At 35.8% G+C, this 26,435-nt stretch overlaps 5 protein-coding genes across 5 annotated transcripts; 3 read left to right on the top strand and 2 right to left on the bottom strand.

The window, feature by feature from the left end:
• The first annotated feature begins 1,917 nt into the window (after positions 1-1,917).
• Positions 1,918-5,797, top strand: LOC109010786 (glutamic acid-rich protein). The gene is made up of 5 exons (XM_018991700.2): positions 1,918-2,265; positions 3,459-3,510; positions 3,604-3,660; positions 4,038-4,115; positions 5,121-5,797. The coding sequence occupies exons 1-5, from the start codon at positions 1,969-1,971 to the stop codon at positions 5,621-5,623; spliced, it is 987 nt and encodes a 328-aa protein (XP_018847245.2). The 5' UTR covers positions 1,918-1,968; the 3' UTR covers positions 5,624-5,797.
• Positions 5,798-7,811: 2,014 nt separating this feature from the next.
• Positions 7,812-9,191, top strand: LOC109017704 (desiccation-related protein PCC13-62-like). Its single transcript, XM_018999906.2, has 3 exons — positions 7,812-8,171; positions 8,422-8,647; positions 8,722-9,191. The coding sequence occupies exons 1-3, from the start codon at positions 7,837-7,839 to the stop codon at positions 9,094-9,096; spliced, it is 936 nt and encodes a 311-aa protein (XP_018855451.1). The 5' UTR covers positions 7,812-7,836; the 3' UTR covers positions 9,097-9,191.
• A 3,130-nt stretch (positions 9,192-12,321) lies between these two features.
• On the bottom strand, positions 12,322-15,466 carry LOC109017703 (pentatricopeptide repeat-containing protein At3g48810). The gene is made up of 2 exons (XM_018999905.2): positions 12,656-15,466; positions 12,322-12,424 (listed from the first exon to the last, which is right to left on the bottom strand). The coding sequence occupies exon 1, from the start codon at positions 15,219-15,221 to the stop codon at positions 13,227-13,229; it is 1,995 nt and encodes a 664-aa protein (XP_018855450.2). The 5' UTR covers positions 15,222-15,466; the 3' UTR covers positions 12,322-12,424; positions 12,656-13,226.
• Positions 15,467-16,416: 950 nt separating this feature from the next.
• Positions 16,417-20,109, top strand: LOC109010789 (ER membrane protein complex subunit 6-like). The gene is made up of 5 exons (XM_018991704.2): positions 16,417-16,529; positions 17,390-17,536; positions 18,330-18,525; positions 19,168-19,187; positions 19,736-20,109. Exons 2-5 carry the CDS (start codon positions 17,421-17,423, stop codon positions 19,764-19,766), a joined length of 363 nt encoding a protein of 120 aa, XP_018847249.1. The 5' UTR covers positions 16,417-16,529; positions 17,390-17,420; the 3' UTR covers positions 19,767-20,109.
• Positions 20,110-20,932: 823 nt separating this feature from the next.
• On the bottom strand, positions 20,933-24,698 carry LOC109010797 (protein REDUCED WALL ACETYLATION 2-like). The gene is made up of 14 exons (XM_035691431.1): positions 24,666-24,698; positions 24,346-24,437; positions 23,891-24,010; positions 23,737-23,793; positions 23,573-23,645; positions 22,978-23,140; positions 22,636-22,830; positions 22,434-22,555; positions 22,244-22,330; positions 22,006-22,094; positions 21,855-21,917; positions 21,638-21,694; positions 21,342-21,438; positions 20,933-21,262 (listed from the first exon to the last, which is right to left on the bottom strand). The coding sequence occupies exons 1-14, from the start codon at positions 24,696-24,698 to the stop codon at positions 20,933-20,935; spliced, it is 1,578 nt and encodes a 525-aa protein (XP_035547324.1).
• Between the last annotated feature and the right edge of the window lie 1,737 nt (positions 24,699-26,435).

Here is a 26,435-nt window from a genome sequence, read left to right as displayed (position 1 = left end):
TTGTCGATTTTCTTAGTTTTATTGTTTATCTTTTTTCCTTTTTCCCCCCCTCTTTATGGTCGGCAAGTTATTTGTTTTGAGTTTCTTTAGAGGTTACATGTGAATCCAAGGAGGATCTCATTTCTCGTGGATGATGGGAATCTTGCTCAACCTACATAATACTTATTTGAGAGATCCGTCTTCAGTATTATTCATCACTTACAAAAGGAAAGCATGGATGCAAACCTCTCCTATAATCGGTTTAAAACTATATTTCTTGTTTGAATTATTTGTCCATTTATTTTCTTGAAAGTAAAATCAAATGTCTACTACCACCCATACTACAAAGGTCGGTAATAACCCTTTTTTCAGATAAAGGATTGGTTATTAATTTTAGAGTAGATGATGCAATATTCTTGTAAAAACAGATGATAGATGATGCAATATACTGAATCCGAATAAAAGAGAATACTTTTCAGATAAGTGAATTATGTTTTGGATCCAAGTAAAAGAGAATGACATGAGAGGCACATGAATCTTAAAGTGATTTATAAATTGTTAATTATTTCATATATTTATCAGTTAAAAGTGTTTCATATTCATGAATATTATTAAAAATGGTACAAATTTAAATTGAAAAATAAATATTTTATTAATCTAATTCCATTTCTGAAATCATGCACCAAAACAAATCTATAAGTTTTGGTAAGGGTGAGTATCGATTTAATTGGAATCGGATTTCTCTAAATTCAACTCTAACTTTGATTTTGTCAAAATTCAAATCCGAACTCCGACTTTGACTCCAACTTGTGTAGGCTCATAATCTGATTCCGACTTGTCAGAGCAAAATCGAATTTGTACTTTCCGCTTTGGGCTTCTTTTTTTAACTTCATATTTAATCCATTTAAAAAAGAATTTTTTTCTTTGTGGGCTTTCAAATTTTAATTTTTTGGAAACATTAAAAATTAAAAATAATCATTCACTATTAATTTACTTCTATACTAATATCTAACTTATTTTTATACTAGACTTATACTATAATATCTAATTACATGTTATCATACTATAATATTACATATTATTTTTAGTGTTTAATTACATATTATTATACTATAGTATTATATGTTATTATATTATACTAGTGTCTAACTTATTTATAACTCATTTCTATATTAGACTTATTTCTGGTGTCTAATTACATGTTATTATACTTTAATAAATTTGTATTATGTGTTATTAACTTATTATACTAGACTTATTAGTTATTTCTATACTAGTGTTTAATTATCTCTATACAAGACTTATATAATAGTATCTATTTACATGTTATTATACTTTAGTAACTTAGTATATGTATTAACTTATTGTAATAGACTTATTTATATACTAATGTCTAACTTATTTCTATATTTTATTATGTATGGTAATAATACTATGATGTTTACATATACTAATTTTTCATTAATTATTTATATTATAGTATAAGTATATTATTTTATAATAATTAGTTCACACTAATATATTATTGAATTTAACTATATAAGTTATAATTATATAACTAACTATACTAATATGTATGATAAATATATAAATAAACACATATTTTTATAATATGTGCACAATATCGAAATTAAATTCAGAGTCGAAGTCGAAGCATAAAATCAGAGTCAGTCCAACAATACCTCCAACCCCCGATTGAAAAATTAGAAAAGAAATGTGACTCCCCCACCATTTTATCAAATCAGAGCGAAGCTAGAATTTTCAAATTTCTCTTCAGCTAAGTTTTGGAGTCGCTGAGAATCCACCTTGCATTGATTGGTGCACCAAAGTACCATTAAACCGCTCGACTTCACTCAACCCATACTCCGAACACAAAAACACCCTCCAAACTTGTTTGAAATTACTAATTCGCCCCATTTTTATTACCTTGAAGTTCTTTCAAACACTTTACATCAATTTGCATTTATCTTTTGCGCTCAAGGAGCTGCAATGGAGGCACTCCTAAACTCTTCGTCCTCAGTTTGTTTCACACTAAATGCTCCTAAAATGGCTATCATCACTGGTTCTTTGCTAAGGGATCCAAACCTATATATGAAAGCTGCAAATGGGTACTCTTCCTTATCTCTTTCGGCCCCATTTACTACGCACAAGCTCTCTGTTGGATTTAGGGACTCGGTGATAGTGGGGGCAAAGAACAGCAAGAACAAGAAGGCAGACGGTCATAGCTTTGTGCCAAAGCCAGACGAGGCCACTGGGCCTTTCCCTGAAGCTGTGCTCCTTAAAGAGGTTTGCTTTGCGCACAAACACCCACCCCCGTTGTTAGTTTTCATGTTTATCGGTTGGATAACGTTAAGGATATCTCTGCTTTTTTCTCTTTTTATGTTTTATTTTATTTTTTACTTCCCAAAATATTAGGAGGGCAAAGTATTGCCTTTGTCTTTGTTATGCGTATTTGAGTTTCCCTTTTTTTCCCCTTAGCTGTTGGGTTCTATTATTAAGCATATAAAAGAATGTCTTGGAACTGAATGGAATGTTTTTATTTTGAGTTGAATCACGAAACTAAGAAAAGGAAAAAGAAATTGATAGTTTTTGCATTTGTCACCTGTCCAAAAAAAAAAGTCTTTGCATTTGTCTATTGCTGTATGCTTTGGATGAATTCATAACTGCTGAACATGTAATAGGCAAATTCAAAAACCCTGAATTGATAGGTTGTGTATTTATATCGACTGGTCTGAGACTCTGAGTTACATTGCACTGCTGACAACCTCATAAACACTAATGTTACCATAGTTTATTGGTGTCCTACTTGTAAAAGTAGAGTTGAATCCCTTGATCATCAGTTCCCTCGTTACTCCTTTGCAAGGAATCATAGACCCTTGTGTTAGGTGATGCCAAATAAGAGATAGATGTGTAATTTAGTTGTCAGGGTTAGCAGTATGGCATAAAAAGTTGGGTAAAATATGCCTTCATATCCTGTGGTCTGATGCAGTGCTAGTGACATCATCAATTGTTCTAATAAACTATATTAGACCATGGGCTGTATGGCTGCATTTTACTGTATAATTGCTCCATTTTGAATGCATCCCTTGTTGTTTAATGTGGATTATTTGGAGAGAGATAAGAGATGGAAGGGAGGGCCATATTTTTTTTAATGGTGTTGATAAGTCTTCTATTTGAGCAAAGCGAGCTACTTTTATTGGAGTTGGTTTTTTATTATTCTCTCAAATTTTTAAATATTATAAGATTTTGTTTCTAATTCTTTGGATTCTCTTATATTCTCCTGTGTACTCGAGCTTCTGATCTTTCTAGCAAAATTACTTTTTATGTGTGATCTCTCGAATAGAATTATCTCAATTATCGAAAAAGAGTTGGGGTTGCTTAGGCTGCATCTATTTCTTTGAAGAATGTGTTTGTCTTTTTATTTAATTGAACTTCTGGTTGGTTTTGTGGTGGGATTTTTTTTTCCCTAAAATTCTCAGAAGAAAGTTCAGGATGGTAAACTTCTGCCTGAGTTTGCCGATGAAGAAGAAGGTAATTACTTCTTTCTCTCTTTTTTTTCTTTTCAAAATAAAGAATTTTTGATTATGCAGAAGTGTAAGTTATTCATTTTTTGTTGATTTCCAGAAAAATTCTATGAAACTCTGATGCTTCAGCTAGAAAGTGAAACAGTTGTGGAACAAAGTAAGTTGGCTTTCAACTTGGTTGGTCGGTTCTACTTACTAGTAGGATAATTGTCCTTTGGTTACAGAGATTGCAGGTGAAAGAACGTGTGTGTGTGTGTGTGTGTGTATTCCATCTATTTTTAGCATTCAAGTAAACAAGGGGGAGTTGTGTCGCTTTCGATATGTGTAATTTGTGGTATGCAGTTTGGTGTATTCTAATTTTGATTGATTGAGAAATCATGCATTTTTATGATTTTGAGAAATGGAAGAGTTCGTTGAAAAAGGTACTTGACAGTCTCTGATTTACTTGCATCTATCAGGGTCCTTCATGGGTTATCTTTAGAGAGAATATCTACTTATACCTCTTATGAGTTATTCTTTCCCATGTTTCTACAGTGCGCCACTATGAAGTGGTTTATTTAATTCATGAGAAGCATGCAGAAGAGGTTGGAAATGTTAATGAGAAAGTTCAAGGTGATCTTCGCCCTTCCATCTTTTTTCTTTTTCTGTCGATATTACTGCTGAAGTCATAGATTATCAGTTTTTCCAAATTGATTTTATTATTAGTTCATAGGAGTTTCACCTCATATGCTTCTTCGTTCTGCCTTACTGCTTTCTATAAAAACTGGCCAAAAGAGGGAGTTCAGATGGCTGGTAAAATATTTTGAAGCCTGGATGGTTTCATAGTGGTGCTGGTAACTCTGTTGAATCTTTCAGGGTGCTGAATTTAGCTTGCTTTATGGATACTGCTTGGAGTTTTGATATCAGAGCACCATTTTCAATTTCTGTTTTGTTTCTCCCTTCTTCACAACTAATGGTATGTAGATATTGCTTAGGAAAAGCTGGGAATGGAAATCTCTACGCAGTAATTACTTTTATGGTCATTGATGAATGTTAGCAGTTTTTAAAAAGTGTTGTCTCTGAAAATTCAAAATCTCGGTTAAAGTTTTAGTTTACTAAAATTTTTATTTTACCTATAAAAATAGTTTTGGTTTACTAAAATGAAAATGCTCTCTTTCAATCTCCAACGTGAACTTCAGACAGAAGCAGCTATCAACTGCTTCCTGACTTGGACTATGCATAATTTTTCATATTAATAAACATATGTTTTACTTATAAAAAGAAAAAGAAAAAAAAAGAACTGCTTCCTTGCAGGATCATCTCCGCATGTGCTTGTTCAATGTTGATATCAAATTTGTGTCAAAAAATAAATGTGTTCTATCAATGAATAGGGTTTGTCTGGTCTTCATGGCATGAAGAACTAACAAAAAAAAAAACCACAGCTGAGTCTGTGCACACGAAGAAAACGGGATCCCACAGATCACCCTTCAAACAAAACACCCAATATAGGCAGTAGAAGGTCATGTAGGAACACTCTGGGATTTGATGCAGTGATTTCAAGTAGAGTTAATTTTTCCTCGTAAGTTTGATTTAAAAGCTGGATAAGTTTCTGATATACAAGGAATGTTTGATGCACAGATTTTTTAAGGGAGAAGAAAGGCAAGATATGGAGACTGAGTGATTGGGGTATGAGAAGATTAGCATACAAGATAAACAAAGCCAAGAATGCCCACTACATCTTAATGAACTTCGAGTTAGAAGCAAAATGGATTAATGATTTCAAGAGCATGCTAGACAAAGATGAAAGGGTCATTCGGCATCTCGTGATAAAGAGGGATGAGGCAATTACAGAGGATTGCCCTCCGCCTCCCGAGTTCCACACCCTGCGTGCAGGTACAGATGATTATGATGAAGAGGAAGAAGATATTGATTATGATGATGCCTATGACTATGAAGATGACAAAGAGGATTGGGATGGGGAAGGTGAGGAGGGTGAGATGGAAGATTATGATGATGAAACTGAGGATGGGATTATTGCTGTCAAGAATGAAGCTGGTGACAGAGAACATAAGAATAATATATCGGCTATTGCAAGAAATAAGGGAAGAAAGAATATGAGATCCGAGAAAGTAGGTAGGTAATGTTTTGTTCTAAACTTATACCATGTTTTTTGGTTTGTGAGAATCTCATATTAGGTTGATGTGTATTGTACTTCATGTATAAATTTGACAGTCTTTAATCGTATTTTCGATAAAGATATGAAATCGTGCAATCTATTGAATACATCCGAGTTGATGGTAGGGTTTTGGAGGTCCTAGTTGCCCTTTATGTATGTCATTCCCGCATGAAGTTTTATCAAGTTTCAAGACGTGGAATCTGACTGCATGAACTTTGGAATACTGGACTGCTATGTGCTTGACAGAGACAGAATTTCAAGGTTGTCATAGAAAATGGACCTACACTTGTTTACCGTCCGATCAAACACAAGTACATTTAGTAGTAGTTGACATTATTATAGGACTGACTACCTTTTTTGCTTGATCTGGGTTCAAGACACAATCCTTGGAAACGTGACATCGGATTTGAGAATCTAATGGCACCGAACATGTTATTTGCTGCTTCTTTCCTACGGGGAAAATGAAGAGATTCTATTTGTAGTTCCGAGTAAGGGACTGCGTGTACAGTCTCATTAATGAATGTGGATAAAAGAAAAAAAAATATCATTTTAAAAATGATGTTATTATAATTAATTTTTTTTTTTAAATATAACTGTATGAACTTGTATGAACAGTTCTCATTTAGAGACTGTATGTAGACTTACCTGAGAAGATGACTGGGGTCGATTTTGATTTAGAATCAAAGCGTCAGTGATTGCTAATGCAGTTTTTTACCCTTTTTCTGATTGGTAAAAATCAATGAGAGACTTTGTTTTGTGCACACCAAATTATTCATTATGTCAAACTTACTTGCAAGTTAAAAACCAAACAAAAATGATTTCACGAACTTCACATGGCCGTGAGAAAACGGACTTCATGCTTGCTTGCTTGCATACTTCTAAGGCCTGCCACTTTCTCCTTGCTTCTATAACTCATTCGTATATTTGTCAATCACTTTAAGTAATGTTCCAGCAGGAGAAAATAATGGAAATGTGCCAAGAAACTGATCATTTCATGGTTGCACAAAGAGTGTGCAATTGTGCATCAACCACGAGAAAACTCTGCTTACATGCATGTTTTTTACACATCTAACACACCATTAAAGTGGGTCCTGCAATAATGAAAAATTATTGGTGGTTTTAACTTTTTTATAACTATAATAGATCTAACAAGAAGTAGGGTTTAAAATACAGGCACTCGAACCAAATGTTATTACAACAAATGGATTGTAAGCCAAATTTTAACAGTTTGGATAGTGGCGTATTTTAAAGTATTCTGTAAATAATAGTGAAAAATTAATAATAAAATATTAAAAAATAATGAATAGTAATAAGGTATTTTTAGAATACTTGAGAATACCTTGACACAAACTCACAACACCATAATCTGAAAAGTTTACGTTTTTTTTTCCCCAATTGGGTAAAAGCTAATCCTATAGGATTCTTTTTTTTTTTTTTTTTTGAATAAAATCCTATAGGATTCTTGCTTTGTCATGAACATATCCCTATTTAAACGTTTCATGAAACGGAAAAATTCGTGCATGCCAAATCAATTGCCGTTCTTTTTTTTTTTCATCAATGTATTCCTTGCGTCAAATTCATAACTCAAAAATTTTGCCGTATTTCTTTTCCAGGTGAAACTCGAATTTTATTTTTTATATTTTATATGAAAATTTGAAAAAATTGTAATGATGAGATCAGATGAAATAAGATGATTTGAGAGTGTTTCTGTATCCAAACAAACTTGGGTCTAACTTTATATGCATTATACCTACATGCATGCATGCATGCATATATGGACACAAAATAACATAATTTCAATGCAGCACGTATGCATATGATCTATGATTGTACGTATTTCCTAAATGAGGGCCACTTCTCCCTCACAGTTTGTTTAGGATAAAACGCAGATTTGTATCAATAATATTATACCATAACTCAAATAAAACACAGCCACCTAACCATAAACCATGCAAAGACAATGAACATTAAATAACGCAAACCTTCCCTCCTAATCCTCCTCCTGAATCAACAACTGTGAATTAGATCAAGTTCCACTTGGCCATTCGAAGTTTTGAGTGAGACTTTTCCTTTTGCCATCTGGCATCACCTTACACAATCGTATCACTCTGAGCTTAGATATAAATTACACACATTAACGCCGATGTGAGATATATTATACATCACTAGCGAAGAACCATGGCAACATCTACTTCCATTGCTACTAATACCCCCACCATCACAGCTCTCCTAATCCTTCTCCTCCTTCCCAAATCATATTCTTCAGAGCTCTTAGCAGATTGTGACTCTTCTGTCCCGGAATCCGACGTGGACCTTTTGGAATTTCCTCTAAATTTAGAGTTCCTAGAAGCTGAATTCTTCTTGTATGGCTCTTTGGGTTATGGCTTAGATATAGTTGCTCCAAATCTAACCAAGGGAGGTCCGCCACCTATTGGTGCTAGACGGGCAAAGCTGGACACTTTTACCCAGGATGTTATCAAGCAATTTGCTTTGCAAGAAGTTGGACACTTGAGGTTGTCTCTTGAATCATTTCTAATTTTCTTTCAGATATTTTTATTCTTGGCGTTTAATTGCTGAGGATGACACGTTATTATTAGATATAAACATTTTTCTAAGACTCTCTTGATATGTGAGATCAGACTCTGATTTTGAACTCAAGACTATCTGCTCTAATATCATAAATAATCAATGATGAATTTGAGCACCTCTTTTGAGGACAATGAATTTTACCCATTTTATATACAAAGTTCTTGGTGCTTGCAGGGCAATTCAAAAAAAAGTTCCTGGATTCCCAAGGCCATTATTGGACTTGAGTGCAGCATCATTTGCAAAAGTGGTGAATAGCGCATTTGGACGACCATTAATCCCACCTTTTGATCCATACGCCAGCTCCCTCAACTACCTCCTCGCATCCTACCTGATTCCTTATGTTGGACTTACTGGCTATGTCGGAGCAAATCCGAAACTCCAAGGTGCTACTTCCAAAAGGGTAAGCCCCAATCATCTCTGGTAAATGCCTTGAAACTGAACAGAAAATGAGTAACCTTCTCGTGTTTTTGTCAGCTTGTTGCAGGCCTTTTGGGCGTGGAATCTGGCCAAGATGCAGTCATTCGAGGATTGCTATACGAGCGGGCAACGATAAAGGTGGCTCCCTATGGAATAACGGTGGCAGAGTTTACAAATCGCTTCTCAGAGCTAAGGAATAAGCTGGGACACAAAGGGCTGAAAGATGAAGGCCTTGTGGTTTCACCAGGAAAGGGTGCGGAGGGAAAGAGTATTGGGAACGTGCTTGCTGGAGACAGAGACTCGCTTGCATATGATAGAACTCCGGAGGAGATCCTGAGGATTGTATATGGGGGAGGTGACGAGCATGTACCTGGTGGTTTCTATCCAAAGGGCGCTAATGGCCGTATTGCCAGATCTCATTTACAAGCTTAAAAGCTCTGCTGCTGCAATTTTCACTTTTATGTTTAAACCATATCAATATGCATGCCCTCGGCAAAGGTGGCAAATAAGTGAATGAGGTTTTCCTGTATGCTAGCTTTATGTGATGAAAGAGTTGTTTTGATGTTATTAATCAAGTTTGCTCTGAGACTCGTGATCCAAACTAAGACTAATTATGTCAACCTGCACTCTACGGACCCGATCCACATATACTGTACTTCTCGAAGTTGACGGGATCGTTAGACTTTGTGAGCCACAGCATCTTCATGGCTTAGGATTTGAGAATCCAAGTGGATGCAGTCAGAGCACAAGTTATTTACTTTTCCATTCGGCAGTTTCTTCTGTAGCTGTAATATGAGAGATTGGTGAATGAGATTTCATGCGAGAGAGAAGTTTTTGTGCGATTTAAATGATTATAAAAGGTTCTAAGTCCAAATTGTTGATGTTGTGTTTCATGGCCTAGGCAACTCCACGCAATTGAATTCGATCCAAAGCCTGTCTGAAATGGAGAATGAGATTGGGGGCTCGGGGGCCGTGGGGCCTCCGATGCTTAAGTTAATGAATAGTATTGAGAGGAAAATAATCTGTCAAGGAGAATAAGAGTTGGAGTATTAAATATAGTGAACCCATTCCCTGGCCATGGGAAGGGGGTATTTATACCTTGCTGGGTTGGCCCTCAAGGTGGACATAGTGGGTGTGTCGTTTCATACTGGGTCGGGTGTCCCTGCCATGCTGCAAACCAGTCAGACCTGATTGCGGCTGTCTTTGACACCCCAGGAGGCACGGCGTGGCGTGGCGTGGCGTGTCGAGCCCCGGGATGCATTAAATGCGGCGTGACTCCTCTTCCTGGCGTGCCTGCCTCCGTCTCATTAATGTGGCATGGTCCTAGTCAGGCACGTCCACCTCTATGACGCATTTGGACACCAGGATTCAGGGTCAGGGGATGTCCTTGATTGTTGGTCAGTAATGGTGTTAGACTATCTCGCCTTTCGTCCTTTTGTCAATGTACTCTGCCCAGTTGCTTCTCTTCTTGGGCCTCCTATGCTGACTCCACCCAGCCCAAGCCTTATTCTTGGACCCAAGCCGAGCCTACTCCCAGGGCCCGACCCTGGGGATTACTCCCCTCACACAAATAAATAGTCATTTTGGGAATATGAATGCTTGAAAAGTTGTTTCCAACTCTCTCTCTAAGATGAGTTCTCCCTATCTAGTGAGTTATTCCCCTCTTAATAGTTTGTTTCATTTTCATAACCTACCCTTCCTTCCATCTCCAGTCCTCCATCTACCTTCCCCCCTTCTACATTACACCCTCGTTCCATTTTCACCTCGTCTACTTCCAGTCACTTTCAAAAATGTCTACCAACCAATCAAACATTGACAAACTCATTAGCCAAGCAGCTCTATCATGGAGTGACCTCCACCTTGAACCAGAATTCTAGTGAATTACTTCTCCAACTTAATTCTGATAGGCAAGCTCATATCCTCAAAACCTTTAAACAAAAATACATTTCATGCTACTATTAAAGCTGTTTGGAGTTTTGTATTGGGGCTCATGATGGAAGATATCGAAATCGACACATTCCTCTTCACATTTCCATCCCAGCAAGATAAGGAAAGGGTGCTAGCCAATCACCCATGGAATTTCAAAGGCTTTCGCATGGTCCTCAAGAACTGGCCTCCTGGAATCAACATCCATGAAGTAGAATGCAGAAAAAATAGGGATGGTACTAGGCAACCCCATTGAAGTGGACAGAGCATCAATTTTTGGAGTAGCACAGAGAAGGTTCTTAAGGATGAAGGTAGAAATTAATATTAAAAAACTTCTTCCAAAAGGTTTTGATCTAAGCCACCCGAACAGAGCAGTGAAAAACATCTTGATAAAATACGAAAAGTTGTCTGATTTTTGTTATGGGTGTGGTTGCTTTGGGCACATTGTGCAAGCTTGCCCAATATATGCGGTTTTGCCTGAAGTCTTTCAGTATGGGTTATGGCTAAGAGCAAAAAACTCAACATTTAGGCAAAATGACCAGGCATCGATTGAAGCACATGCACCAATCGATAACAGGAGAAATAAATACACTTTGATGAAGACTAAATACTCTGTCCCATTTGCCAAACAGCAGAGGAAACAACCTCTCATTTATTATTGAATTATCCTTATTCCAGGATCCTATGGAGACAATCACCATGGCCCCTGGATATCACTACCGTAGTGGGGCAAGACATCACCAGTTGGATTCTAGCAATCCTAGACCTTGTCACCAATCTGCACATTGCACAGGATTCTCAAAAATTCCAATTGTTTGTTGTTATAGTAATGGATAGTCTCTGGTTTTCTAGAAACCAAATCATCCAAAATGTACCTATTGATCTTTTTGTATCCAAAGTCATCAAAATATATAGGGGACACTGCAAGGCATGAAAATGGAAAATACTAAGTAGTGGCCTCAAATGGTACCCCTCCATTGGAACATTACTCCATCTCATTTGATGTGGCTGTGAGATCAACAGGAAGCACGACAATTGCAATCTGTAGAGATCATAATAGAACAATTGTGGTCATAGTAACAAAGTTTTCAAGCAACTGCAATTCAAACCAAGGTGAAGCTTTAGCAGCATTCATAGGAGTAAAGGAAGCATGTTCAAAGAACCTCAAGAAGGTAATCATAGAAGGAGACTCTCAGGTGGATATAACAGCCTTGACAACACCACAACAAATTTCAGAATGGATCACAGAAGGAACAATAAGAGATACAAAAATACTGTTACAAAACTTTGAAAGCTAACAAGCAGTAAAGATACATCGTTCTCAGAATTGATACACACATTCTATTGTGCAATGGGCAGCTTCCAATAATTTATATAGTAGCATACCCCTGATTAAAATTCCACCATGTCTCCTGGATATTCACAGTGGCAAAGATCCACCTTCCTAATTTTTTTATTAGCTTGCATGTATATACTCTTTTAGGTTATTTGTACTAAGCACATTTTATTAATGAAGCTTATCTTTTGAGAAAAAAAAAATAGTCATTTTGAGATATAAGTTCATGTTTGACTTAAGCTCTGCAACAGTAATTCCTAAAATCTGCAACGAGAATATTGAATTGGCAAAATAAAATCATTTTGCTGGACACAGTAGCTATTGCTTTTGAAATCAACATCAACGCGTCTTTGATGTTGATCATCTCTAAACTTTTATCCCTTTGAAGCTGAGTTCTTCTTGTACGGCGCTTTGGATTTCGGCCTTGATAACAAATTTAAGAGTTCCAACACCTGTCGGCATACTGAGCTTCAACTTTCCCATAAGTCAATGTCAAAACTGCATTTTAATAACGATTACACAAAGCATATGAAAGAAGTTTATTTATAACGTTTCATTCTATTTTTACATCACAACCAGTGAACTACAAGGTATGCAAGCATTGAAAATTACATACCACTTGCATATCAGTATACTTGCACAAAAAGAATATATAGTATAACCATAACATCTGGTCCATAGAATTGAGAAATCCTCTGTGAAGACCATGGTAGGTAGGTTTTCACTTACCTTTCAAATAGTTTTGATCAAACAACCGAGGGATTTTGAGCGATAGAACAGCAATCCGGAGGCTCCAATTCAATTGACATCGGCTTTATGGATCCTCATCAAGTAATCGGCTTGACTACAAAGATTACTTTTCCCCATGGGGCAAAAGAAATGTTGTTGCCAATCTCATTATCATGTCAAAAGCATGTGACTAATCGGTAAAGAAGGAACTGTCAGTCCAGATTCTCACATTTCCTTTCAGATTTGAATGTGGGTGCAAATGCCCCTAACACTCTCTTGTCTTTCAAATTCAATTCAACCCAAAGGGAGAGGGGAGAAAGAATAAGGAGATTTCTAGTCTCTAGAGGATTAGTGCTTTACATTTTTGACATTATTAAAATCGCACATGGAAAGTGAGTGCGGTTCTCCTCTGTGCCTCATCTAGTAATCCAATGTATGGTGGTAGCATGCATCTAACATTATCCCCAACAAGAGCTCGGCACTAATCCAAATATTCAGTCATTTTGAGCATCTGTAGTATTTGAGCGATGTTTTGTACTAATCTGTCTGGAAAAAAATCCAAATCTGTGCATTATCTGTTACTCACGATATCATCTAAAATGTGAATCGGCCCCATATGACCTAAGTTGCTGAAGAAACAACGGACTAACACGTTCCAGGTAGTGAAGTTGGGGTAGATACCTTCATTGATCATCCTGTGAAGATAAAAATTGGCTTCTTCATTACCTATCCAATTAGAGATCCCCCAAATAAGAGTAGTGTACCCTATTACGTCAGGCTGCCACTCTTCTGCAACACTATTCCTGTCCAAAAGTTGGATGGCAGATTTAACCTTTCCCTCCTTACAGTAAGCATAAATTATTGTGTTATATGTGATGGTATCAGGCTTTATTCCTCCAACCAGCATTTTTCCAAGAAGCTGCAACGTCTCCTGAGGCATACCAGCACTGCAAAATCCATGCAAAATGGTATTACAAGTCACCAAATTCGGCTCAATCTCCTTTTCTTTTATCTCCCTATAAAGTCCAAAAGCCTCTCTGAATCTTTTTGCCTTAAAGAGACCATTCAATAATTCATTATATGTTGTGATGTTGGGAAAACACCCATATCTCTCCATCTGATCAAGCATGTTTAGAGCCCAGTCCAGTCTTCCATTGCCACATAACCCTTTGATAAAAGCGTTGAATGTAACCGTATTTGGAGGACAAGCTTCAGTAGTCATATTCTCTATAAGATAATGAGCTTGGTTAAACATATAATTCCTACAAAGGACATCCACCATGCAGGTATATGCCACAACATTTGGTTGACAACCATGCGTTATCATCTTGTTCCATGTCTCAGATGCACCAATAAAGTTCCCAGCTTTTGCAAAGCCGTCAATGAGAGTGCTATATGTAGTCACATTTGGAGAACAGCCATTTCTCTCCATCTCATTACAAATAGATACGGCTTTACCCATATTTCCACAGGAGCAGAGACCGTGTATTAGAGTGTTGTGCGCAACAACATTGGGCACAAATCCCTCTCGAATCATTCGGCTCCACATTTCAAGTGCTTCACATTGTCTCCTTCCCAAGAGATACCCCTTTATCAATGAAGTAAACGTATATATATTGGGTTTACATCCTCTCCTAAACATCTGGGCAAACACTGCAAGACCCAATCCAACATTCCCCACATCACAAAGAGAACTGATTATCGCTGAGTATGTGATGACATTAGGATCAACCACTTTATCCATCATCTCAACTAACAACTTGAACCCCTCTTCAAACTTGTATTCTCTGCAAAACCCATTTATCAATGCATTATAAACCGACACACAGGGTTCAAACATCACTACGAGCTCCCTCGCTTCCTCCAGCTTACCAACCCTGCACAATGTTGACACTATAGTTGTATAGCTCACTGCATCCGGAGAGCACCCTTTCTTCGACATTTCCTCAAGCAACTTGCGTGCACCATCGACCCTATCATTCTTACACAACGCCTTCAAAAGAATGTTATACGTAAACACATTTGGCTCCATCCCATCTCTCTTCATATTACTATATATCGGATTAATCATCTGAAACCTATTCTCACCAAGCAAAGAATCCAATAAATGATTGTAAATCTTCACCGTTGGCTCACACCCAAATTCCCTTATCCTATAAAACGTCTTCAAGGCTTGCTCTGCCAACCCGGCTCGCCGATAAGCCTTTATAACGCTCACAAACAACTCCTCGGAGCAACCAATTCCGTCCAACTTCATTTGGTGCAATAAATATTGCACGGCATCAGTTTGGTTCTCTTCCCGATCGAGTTTCTCAATCATGGTTTGGTACGTTAATGGGGTGTGCTTGAATGTCCCTGAATTGGCAATGGACCTGAAGTAATTCAAGGCCAAAACAATGTCGCACTCGCGTCTCAATCTGTTTAGGACATCGCTTTCTCTGAGAAGGGACTGTTTCTGTTCATCTAGGGGTTGATGGGGATTGAGAATTGGGTTTGTATTTAGCACAAAGGGGATAGGAGGCTTGTGGACTTTCAACAATAAGGAACGCCCTCCTTTCAAGTACATTATAAAAGAGAACTAAAACCCTAAACCCCAGCTTGCCTCAATCAAGTTCTTGAATTCAAAAAATTTATTTATTTTAAAACAGCGTATAAAAAACCAGAAAAGATACTGTCCCGACTCCTCAAAATGGTTTAGGGTTCAGTCGAGACTCGAAGGCAGGTGGAGTGGTGGACACTGGACACCAGAACGAAGCTGTACGGCTGGAAGCGGAAATTCAGAGTAACAGCTTAACGCCGTTTACCCGGAAAAGGCATGACGGGAGCATTGAATTAATTAGGTAGTGATTTGTGCATCTTCGTATTCATTTTCATATTTGTATAATATTTCTTTAAATTAATTTATATTAAATTAAATATTTTTAAAGTTTTATATAATTATAAACAGTATTTTTTTATTATTCACTTATCAAATATTATTTTATTATTTTATCTCTCTCCTACCCTTTGATCTCTCTCTCAACAGCGTAATAAACAAAGAAACCAAATAAGATCAAACAGAATTGATAATTATTTATTTAAAATTTATAAAAAAAAATTTAGAAAAACAATTAAAAAAATTAAAATTAAAATTTTATTATTATTTGATTCAAATATACATAATCTAACATGAGAGTTTTTCTTGATATAAAAAATTAATATTTAAAAGATATGATTTTATATATGTATGTAGAGAAATCAAGGCTTAGAGCATTGATAATGGCTTATGTATGTATCTTTATATTCATCTTGATATTTATATAATATCTCTCTAAATTGATCTGTATTTGATTAAGCATCTTTAAAATTTTGCATAATTATAAATAGTATTTTTTTAAATTTAAAGAAATATTATTCACTCTTCAAATATTATTTTATTATTTTTTCTCTCTCATATCCATTAAAATCAATTTTATGAAATTTTTATTAAAATGATTTTGATATATGAAACTTTTATTAAGTTGATGATACAAAATATTTTTTAATACGTATAAATATTTATTGATAAAATTGATTATTCTGATATAAATGTTTAGATAAATAAATATGATTTTTTTATCAAATGTTGTTAATTGTAAAATATATAAAAAATAAATAAATAAAAAAATTTTATTATTATTTAATTCAAATATACACATATTTTAAAGATGCAGTTAGAAAAATCAATGGTAGACTGCCAGTGCTCTAACTCATTAAAATTCTAAGAACTTGAGGGTATTAAGGTAATTTCGAGGGTATGAAATTGCAATTTGAAGAGTACAGTATTCCGACGGCAAGTCCTACTGCTCAGAGCACATTTGAGTGCTTTGGTCTCCGATTCCCAGTCAACGTAAAGGTATCTCTTTTTTGTAAAATTTTCTTCTTCGATCATAATTTTCCTTTTCTATTTTTGTAACTACGCCGTATAATCGAAATCTTTATGAATTATTTTGTTTTGGAACAGTTCATTCACGGATCTGATAGTGCTATTCTCTCGTACAGTTTTGTTTTGCTAATTTTTTTTGTTTTTGGGGGGGGGGGGTTGTTTCTGTTGATTTCATTGTCCTTGAGACAAGCTGTCTGAAAGAAGTACTTCGTAAGGCTAAGTAATATGATGGTTTGGATAATAAGTGTTGCTTTTTGGATCATTTTTCGTTCGACTGGATTAATTATGATATGTTTAGAGGATATAGAGTGGGAATTTTGGTGGGATTATAACATTCAGGTGAGGAAATGGGAAGGGGGTCAGCCTAGCGGGGCAATTTTTTTCTTCTAGCGTACAAAAGGGCTAATTGAAGATGGGTTCTTTCTTCATCACCCTCTGGAGAAATTGCATTTCATACTTGTCGGTGGATGTTGAAATCTAATACCATAGGCGTGATGGATCATAATCTGTATGCAGAACTTGTGTTTAGCTGGTTAATTCTCTCGCGTATTAAAACAAAAAGGACCTGGATTATAACTTCCAAAATGATATTAAACCAACATGGTTTTCTTGTTATTCAGTACATGAACAAAACATGATACAACCTAGGTGCATTAATATCTGTTTTATGAAAAGTTGATACTTCTTGACCATAACTTTTTGAGTTATTTGGTTGATTGCCTCATAGACCATTTATTAGTTACTCGAGTGCTGTATTAAGAAGCCACAAAAAATGGTTGACGTTTCAATTATAATCACAATAGCTCATTTATTTGTCTTTCTTTTGTCAGAAATCTAGTATCATATTACAAAGTAGAAGGTATGATGGGACATAATGATTCTAGTGTGGCTGAGAAGAAATCAAGTGATCCCACGAATGACATTCCAAACTTCAATTCTGAGAATCTGCAAAGTAACATGAAAACTATATATTACAGGTTTGTTTTGACAACCTATTAACACATGGAGCCAGTCTAATTGACAACTGCTTTAAATATCAGATAACTGTATAGAGGACACCACTCCTTCAGACCCCATATATTACAAGGGTGTGTGTGTTTTGGTGGGTATATACCATATGTTTTTGTGAGGGAAAGAGAGATACTGTGCATTATTTGGTATTTCTAAGTCAACTAAATCATCAAAAATTCTGGAGGCTTTCATCATGCTGTACTTGTCTTATAGAATTTTTTCTTTTGATAAGTAATAAGATATTTTATTGATCAAAAAGTAGGCATAGCCCAGGTTCACTGGAAGTATACATGTGAATACACCTATTTAGGAACTAGAAACATTTACAAGGAAGTCATGGAAGCTGAGACCATTTAAATCTAAAGCAATGGCCCACATAAATAAAGTCTTCCAAAAAAAACTCCTAAACTCTTCCTAGGAGCGATCATGATCCTCAAAATGTCTATTGTTTCTTTCACACCAAATGCACCAAAGAATACATAAAGGAGCCATCTTCCACACAGCTGCTATCTGTGATGTCTGTCTTATAGAATTTTTAGTGGATTCCTGCAATATCCAATGATTTCACAAATGAATTTTGGTGTATATCAATATACAGAATTGAAGACAGCCCTGAATGATTAAAGAGATGTTAATATACTACATTTTTTGGATTTGGAGCTGTGGGAGGCTATAAAATGCAACAAAATATGAAGGAAAAATAATTGTGAAGTATAATGCTTGTATGTAGAACTTAAACCTTTTTTTTTTTTTTCGCAGCCGGACTTTTCTGTCTATTATTGGTGGGGTCATTGCTGGAATTTCGGGATTCACAAGCTTGACTGGGTTTATCTTTTATTTCCTAGTCATGGCGATCACTTCGGTTGGGTTAATAGCGAAGGCAGGGTTTTCAATTCATTCATACTTCGATAGCTGGAACCGGGTTGTACTTGATGGGTTTTTTAGTGGGCTCATGGTATGTCTCTCTCTCTCTCTCTCTCTCTCTCTCTCTGGTCTAAATTTTCTGACCTGTTTGCATGGGGTAACAATTTGTGAACATCTTTAAATGTGTGTTGAATCTCTCATAGCCTCCTCTAAGCATATAATCTTGCGGGCCTTCTTCTATTTAATGGATTCTCCATTGTTTATTTCCTTTTATCTTTGCAACTTCAAGTGAGTGACAACCTCGCGGTAGTTACTGGAGTTGGTTACAAGTTAATCTGTTGGGGTAAAAACATCTGGCTTGAATTATGCCTTTGAGTTTTAGCTTGTCAGAAAGAGCTCTTGGCATGGGGGCTTGGTAGTAACCGGCTGATCCATTTGAATCATAGAAAATTGATTTTTCTGATTGAAGGAAAATGCTTTTTTTTAGTGCTTGGGATTGTTAAAAAAATGCTTATGATAATTATACTTGGAGCTCTAAAGATTTTTTTGTGAAAAAGTTTTAACAAATGCTTTGCTGAAGGAAGAATGACTTGTCTGGGCTGTCACTAGCAAAGAATTTGGACATATTCTATTCAATTTATGTTTTATCTATCTGATTTATTCATGCTTAACTTGTCAACATTGCAATCTAATTATCTTATTAACATTTTCTACCTTTTCTTTTCTTTGGCAGTCATTCGTGCTATTCTGGACGTATCCTTTCTCTATGTGACACTTATTATGATGTCAAAAATCATGAACGATTAGGATTGTTATTCCATTACATGATAAAGATGTTGAGACTATAAAATAGATCATGGAATACTTTTGTGTGCTTTCTTTTTCTCTCAGACTACCTGATTTTAACATCAAATAATTATGTTTGGCTCAAGCCCGTGGTGCCAAAGGGTAATGATCAAGTCTTTCTTGTGAGCACCCAGCTCATGCCATTTGACATTTTACACAAGAAAAATTATATTTGCAAAGAGTAGATTTTCCCGCAAATCAAATCTTGCCATGTCAGTGGTGGTGTGATGGGTGTCTTAACGTGTTCCAGACTTGCAAATAAGACTCTTTACATAATTATCTGAAAAACTTTTTCTTTTTTGGCCACACCTTGATCGTGAAGGCAGGACCATGGTGCTAAAGGCTGATTCCTTACTGAAACAAGTCTAAGTCCAAATCATGTAATTCTTGTTACTGAATCATTTTTCCAGTAGAAAGTTGATTTCATATCTGCCTACTTTCCTTGACATAAGAAGATTTGCCTATGACATCGTGCACATATTCTGATGGATTTACTGCCGTATCTCAAATCAAATGGAAGTAAAGCTGTGTGGTGTTGCTGCTGAGGCCTGCGATGCTTCTCACTGTGATGCATTTACATTATCCGGAGGTGAGGAAATAGCTTTAATTATTTTGTATAAGCTTTTAAACTATCATGTGATTTACTTTACTCTACATTCCTTCCTCTTGCCTTCATAAATTTCCAGAATTACCATTTGGCTAGAGGGAGATGTATTGGTAGTAATTAATTGTGGGATGGAATCTGATGACCAGGAAATTTTGTATGAAACCTTCTATGAAAATGAGTTGCACCATTAACATTTTTTCAGATAGGGAAAAAAATTCAGAACCTCCGGTGTTTTTTGAGTTTTGACATGACAGACAATATAACTCAAGGGGTTGGCCCAAGTGGTGAAAGCCTTGGCTTTGGGGTTATCACTCCCTTCAAGGTCCAACGTTCAACACCTCATGGATGCAAACAATCATTTGGGCCACACTCTTGATGAAAAGTCAGTGATTTAACCAGTTTCGTGTAAGGAAACTTCTGATGATGCGGTCTACAGGACCGGAATTTACTCTGCAGGGGTGGGTCCGAAGGGTCTTTTGCCTTGGAGAGGTTCCCCGACATAAATAATAATAAATAATAAATAAAGAAGACATGACAGACAATATTGGATTATGAACTTATAGATTTCTCCATGCATCACACATTATTATTAATAATTAATAGTGTAACGTCAATTAACAAAGCCAAATAATTATCACCCAACTTTCTCAACACATTATTTTCTAAAATCCATTTCTAATAGCCATGAAAAGCTGCAGAAGAATCCATTTCTGAACAGATTTCTGTTATGGAGATGAAAACCCTTGCAGGCAAATATTACTCTTATGACTTCTGAGAATTTACATTAAGCCAGCAGTCTTCTGTACCATACTTATATTTGAACGCTCAATACTTATATTTGGCAAGCACTACTATTCTTTACTTTATTATTACTTTTTATCTACTTTTTTACTATTCATTACTTTGCACCTACTTTTTACTACTATTTAATATTTTATTATTATTTTTTCATTACTATTCACAAATATTCTCAACACTTCTCACTACCCAAACGTACCCTGTAATTGTTATGTGAGTTGATTTAATTCAATCTTATAGAACTCATTTATTTACACTTCGCCTTGTCTTGACTGTAAAGGTCTGGCATATAAACAGGGCCATTCCAACTCCAAATCCTAAAATTGAGAGTTGTTCCGACTATATGCTGAAGATAACTCATAATGTTGACAAACTGACTTAAAAGTCGAACTACCTGATCAAAAAAGCGAGTCTTACCAATATTGAAGGGATTTTTTAGGAATACCAAAGACAAGGAGCATAAAATACTTGAGACTGCTATTGCTGCAACCATGTTGTAGATAATGCGCTTGTTGTCTTTACTGGGCACAAATGCATTTTTTAATGTATTCGACAGTTCAAAGAGTCTCTGAGAAATCTGCAGGAACTCAAAAAAATTGGAGCTTTAATTATACCAGTTATTTGCAAGATTTCAAAGTACAAAATCATTTGCTTACTGCGATGTATATGGAAGTAGTGAGCATGAAGTTTAATAATGGGTAGTCAGGGATTAGAGAAATCAACAATCTTGGCTGAGCATCTGGAACACCTGATCTGTAAATTCATTGGGAATCATTATAAGGTACCATTCCATATATAGGTGAATCGATGAATGTCCGTGAAAATGTACATGATGATGTGTACATGTAAAACTTTCCTAGGAAAAGCAAGCAGGATCTCTTGAAGCTATCCTTTAATACTGACAACCTTAGAAAAAAATAGCAAGCATTCACAGTTTTGAAGTTCACTATACCTCAACCAGATATGGGTTTGTGCGATGTAGGTCTCTAGAGTTATATTTCCCAGCCATCTGGCAAACCAAGACAATATCACAAATAAATCCACTTATAATGAGAGGAAAAGCTAGAAGGATCTCTTCGAAGTGACCCAAAATGGGGGCTGCATGATATGACTTCAATGTTAGAAATTTAGAATAAATCAACAACAGATGGATTATATATGCCACTTACGCAAAAAATGTCAAACTGAAGCTGCGTACATGCTGGGTGACATTCCTCAAGCATATGTAGGCCCTGGTAAACAAGAATGAGATGTTGCATCACTAACTTGCAAACCGTACTGTAATACTACAAAATGGCAACGTATTTGAGTTAAGCATACGTTATCGGAATCCACGAGGTATATGGATGGTATTTGTTGTTACTAATCTTGTCTAGCTTGTAAACAGACATGAACCACGCATATCCCACCTAGAAATCCAGAGGAACTGTTTGCATGAGAGATGAACACTCAAAAAACAGGATTTTGCTAACAAAAAACTTATAATACCATTAGAGCTCTCAGAAAACAGGCTTTTGTTAGCCCAAAAAAAAAAGACAAAAAAAGAAAACTACAATACCGCTAGAGATATCAGTGCAAGAGTTGTTTTTATTGATATTCTACGCTTTGCTTCCATCTCTTCCAGCTTCACCAACCACCTTTCAACCTGAAGAATTAATCAGAAAAAAAAAAATGCAACCGATTTTTTTTTTTTTTTCGAGGGAGAGGGCTAAAATAAAAAACTTGCACAAGATTGACTTAGAACTTACAGTTGGATGATAATACGCATATATCATCCCAATTATCCATATGTAGCGATCAAGTCCAGAACGGAAATGCCACTCATGCATATGAGGCAGATGTGATCTAGAAGGATTTGGGTCAGTGTAACCTGGAATGATTCAAGGACTTTTTCAGTGTTACCTGCAATGTTGTTGTAGGGAAATATGAAGTCTCAAAGTAGTTACGAACCAAGAAGGATTGTAAGTGGGCTCCAAACCAAATCAAACACTCCAGGTACTTCCCATACTACGATAACTAGCAAGAAGCAAGAAACGATTTTCACAGCGATTACCAGCCCAATCTCATTATACTTGTTCAGAAAACCAAGTACCCCATATATCATGTGATGATGGAATCGAGTTTCACCGCATTTTACAGCAGTTGCTTAATTCTTTAATGTTAAACCTGAGGCCAAACCAAGCCAAGAATACCCTTTTACGTTTTGCATGGTCAAAGCTTTCACCATTTATAAATTTCAATATCTTAAGAAATAACTTTTAATAAATATATACCTCATGTGAAAGAGCCGACTGACCTGCATCCAGCCTTTCCACTCTTCTGTTTGATGCCTGTTTAAATAAAGTATGGATTTCCCTGTGAATGGTGACTTTTCATGATGTATCTTGAAAGAAGGTATTCCCCAAGCTATGATGAGAAGGAAGTAGAGAAACAAGAAGAGATCCCGGCTGTAACTCTGCAAGTACAGATGATAATCAAGAAGGAAATCCATCAGCAACCAAAAAATTTATAGTTCAAAGAAAAATAAAATATAGATGCAATCCATTTATCAAACATCCAGTCCACAATTTAGTGAACTTTTCAAAAGTAAAATATGCAAATTTGAACTTTTGGTTGAAAATATGTTGTATAAGAGTTTGTTATAAATAAAGAAAGAAAATACTTGAAAGTTCCAATTAGTTTTGTGAAAATAATATCCTGAACGATTGAATTTTAAATGTAATGCAGTCTGCAGATGAAGAAAGTTCTTTAACTGTATGAGGAAACCAAAAGTGATTGAAGTGTACATACTAATATTGAAAAATGCTATTATGGCTGAATATAGTGTAAACCACATGTGATCCCCCTATACAAGCCATAAGGTATGCATATAACATGATAAAAGCACCTTTGTTGCCGAGTCAAAGAAATCCGTACGGTCACACAAGTAAAAATATCCTATAAGAAGACCAAATTCAGACCTGCAACAGAAAATGGAAGAAAGAAGTATGCCACGATTATCCACTGGAAGAATCTATTTCTCAATTTTAATCAAGAAAGTGATGCACTCACATAGCTCTAAGCATCAATCGGTTTCCAATCAAGAAAGACCCATCCATGGAAAGGAACCTGAAAGGAATCATACAGTGAGGCATGTGGCATTATATCCTTAAGCAAGCACAAATTGATTAGTTGAAAATTAACTAATGCAGGACAGTCTTTAAACCTGATAATAGGAGATCTAGTTGGACTTGGATATTTAGAACAGGCTGACTGGATACCTCCCCCCTTGTTATCTTCCTTAAATGTGCGGTTCCCTGCTTCAGCCAAATTCACATCCAATTGCCTGCTAGTAGAAAGAAAAACTTGAGTGAACACAGATTTAATAAAAGAAACGGAAAGAAAAACCTTAATTCTTCTTTCCTTTTTTTTTTTCCCCCTTGTCAACGAAAGACAATATTGCAATTAAGATTTGCAAGATATATGAGCGTGAGCCAATAAAGCAAGACCAAACTTTGAACAACAATGTGCATAACACAATTTGCTATGCAGGAACCTTTTTAAGCTATTTTATAAGTTTGGTGTTTGAATTTCTTGGAACCATAAATGGCATACACACACACACACACACACACCACACATTCCCATATCTCCAACAAGAAAAAAGATTCTCCAACTCACGCATTGGCAGAGACTAAATACTTCTTGTATTTCAACAACTCGGAATAGATCCAAGCTGCAAATATGGGTATGATTCCGAGCAAAACCGCCACCTGAAATTAGTAAAAACAGCCAAGATACGCATGATAAAGAAGCAACATAAGCTGCAAGCATTTTCCATCGGAAACAAACACAGCCTAAGAACGCAGGACCAAAAGTGAAATCCATAACGTCACCATAACAATGTACGACATGAAGCATTTTATCATCATCGACCACTCGAGCGATCGAATACGAGAGCAATATCTGAAAGCACAGAAAAGTGCAAAACAAACGCGTACCTGTGCAGGAGTTATAGGACCACCGATCAGCATCTTCGCGACGATGGAAACCAAACGAGAAGTCTTAGTTGGAGACAAGTTCAAAGGGATTTGGACCAGGTAGGAAAGCAGAGAATTAATAAGAGTGGGAACCACCAATGTGAGAGCGGTTACTTCTGAAATCGACGTTTCTTCAAATTGACAACACTCCCTTTGCATATCAAGAATGATAACACTACTGAAAACGATTTAGATTTTAATTTCGATACGATAGGAACCTAGTTCTATCTGCAACTTCTTCAACTCATTCCTTTAATTTCTACATTTATGATCCTTGCAAAAACAATAGTTTGATCAGTGGATGATCCTGATCTTGTGTGTGTAAATTTCCGTAAGTAACTGAATCCACTAACCTTCTACATTTTCACTTTATTATTTCAGTTGCCCATCAAATAAGAATTAATTTCATAACCTATAACTCATTCATCCTCAATAAATATGTGGCTTTGAATAAATGTTTTAAGAACTTCCCCACGAATCTGTTACAAGTTCAGTGTTTTTTTTTAATTGTTCCTCTAAGGATGGGCATAGTCTTCCAACGCCATCACCTGAAAGTTCGAGTCTTTGTGAGCAAGAAACGAGTGAAACTTCACAAGATGTATATGTTGAAGAAAATGAGCATGAAGTAAAGACCTCATGGCCACGAGGTGAGTCCTTTTTGGTTGGGAAGGAGTTGTAGGCATTTCTCATTGGATTGGCTTCAAAGTTAAATCAGTAGGAATTTGCTATGAGTCCGGCAAATTGCTTATGTTGGTTCAAATATTTGGAATTCTCTTCTATCAAACTAATTTCTAGAGGTAGTACACTATTCATTCGTAAATCACTTTTTATATTGTATTTCTCTCTTTTTTAATATTAGTATTTATCTCTTTTAATGACAGGTGAAAAATATAATTAGAATACAATTACAAATTTATATATAATATTATAAATAGTAAAATATGATAAAATAAAATAAATTTATAATTAAAAAAATTAAAAAAATTTCAAAATTATTAATTACTCATTACTATATAATGAATAAATGGATAATTCAATTTGGAAATTTGATGTGAATAGTCAAAATTAAATTCATCTTATATTATTTTATTGTCATATAATGAAAAAATGGCTATTCCAATGTGGAGATTTATAAAAATGGAATAGTTAAAAGTTAAATTCATCTTATATTCATAAAAAATGTACTTTAATTTAATCATTCCAATGAGAGTGCTCTTATAGCATAGAATTTGTACCTCTGTCAGCAAAACTGGAGTTTAAAATTAGAGAGAGTCGATGCGCAGGAAAATGATTACGAAGCAGAACCTCAACCAAAACGTGAGATTTCATTTTTAATTTGAAAAATATAAGCCTTTCTTACCCTTTGCTAATTCTTGCAAGTCTGGTTTGACAGCAATAAGTAATAAAAATAAAATCTAGGCCGGCCCTCGTTTAGAGGGAGAGAATCTCCTTCTCTCTAGAAATTACTGTCAAATTAAAGAATAAATATAGATAGAAGTTATTATTAGGAGCATCCATTTTATACACATGATGTGGCATCATCTAAACTACATATCTCTTCAAGTGAGTGTTGGGAACAATCAACTAAAAGTAACCACGCAATGAGTGTAAAGTGCGCACTGCTATAGTGGCTTCTCTCTAGCATTACTCGAAGACCAATCTACTGCTCTTCGACGTCTGACGACCACCACGCGCCTTACCACAAGTGTGATAAGACCCCATCAAAAACCG

This window comes from Juglans regia, chromosome 7, assembly GCF_001411555.2.
Source record: "Juglans regia cultivar Chandler chromosome 7, Walnut 2.0, whole genome shotgun sequence".
Taxonomy (NCBI): Eukaryota; Viridiplantae; Streptophyta; class Magnoliopsida; order Fagales; family Juglandaceae; genus Juglans; species Juglans regia.
The sequence above is the reverse complement of the archived record's forward strand: the minus strand, read 5'-3'. Positions and strand labels throughout refer to the sequence as shown.

What these genes read in the sequence shown, in the direction of transcription:
- LOC109010789 (XM_018991704.2), top strand. Translation starts at nt 17,421, where the DNA reads ATGATGGGACATAATGATTCTAGTGTGGCTGAGAAGAAATCAAGTGAT. An exon ending in ATGAAAACTATATATTACAG is followed by an intron (nt 17,537 to 18,329) that starts GTTTGTTTTGAC and finishes TTTTTTTCGCAG; the next exon opens with CCGGACTTTTCTGTCTATTA. An exon ending in TCATTCGTGCTATTCTGGAC is followed by an intron (nt 19,188 to 19,735) that starts GTATCCTTTCTC and finishes TGACATAAGAAG; the next exon opens with ATTTGCCTATGACATCGTGC.
- LOC109010797 (XM_035691431.1), bottom strand. Translation starts at nt 24,698, where the DNA reads ATGCTGATCGGTGGTCCTATAACTCCTGCACAG. An exon ending in CGATTGATGCTTAGAGCTAT is followed by an intron (nt 23,646 to 23,736) that starts GTGAGTGCATCA and finishes TTTCTGTTGCAG; the next exon opens with GTCTGAATTTGGTCTTCTTA. An exon ending in TTGCACTGATATCTCTAGCG is followed by an intron (nt 22,095 to 22,243) that starts GTATTGTAGTTT and finishes CTGGATTTCTAG; the next exon opens with GTGGGATATGCGTGGTTCAT.
- LOC109010786 (XM_018991700.2), top strand. Translation starts at nt 1,969, where the DNA reads ATGGAGGCACTCCTAAACTCTTCGTCCTCAGTTTGTTTCACACTAAAT. An exon ending in AAGCTGTGCTCCTTAAAGAG is followed by an intron (nt 2,266 to 3,458) that starts GTTTGCTTTGCG and finishes TAAAATTCTCAG; the next exon opens with AAGAAAGTTCAGGATGGTAA. An exon ending in TGTTAATGAGAAAGTTCAAG is followed by an intron (nt 4,116 to 5,120) that starts GTGATCTTCGCC and finishes TTTGATGCACAG; the next exon opens with ATTTTTTAAGGGAGAAGAAA.
- LOC109017704 (XM_018999906.2), top strand. Translation starts at nt 7,837, where the DNA reads ATGGCAACATCTACTTCCATTGCTACTAATACCCCCACCATCACAGCT. An exon ending in CAAGAAGTTGGACACTTGAG is followed by an intron (nt 8,172 to 8,421) that starts GTTGTCTCTTGA and finishes TGGTGCTTGCAG; the next exon opens with GGCAATTCAAAAAAAAGTTC. An exon ending in AAGGTGCTACTTCCAAAAGG is followed by an intron (nt 8,648 to 8,721) that starts GTAAGCCCCAAT and finishes TGTTTTTGTCAG; the next exon opens with CTTGTTGCAGGCCTTTTGGG.
- LOC109017703 (XM_018999905.2), bottom strand. Translation starts at nt 15,221, where the DNA reads ATGTACTTGAAAGGAGGGCGTTCCTTATTGTTGAAAGTCCACAAGCCT.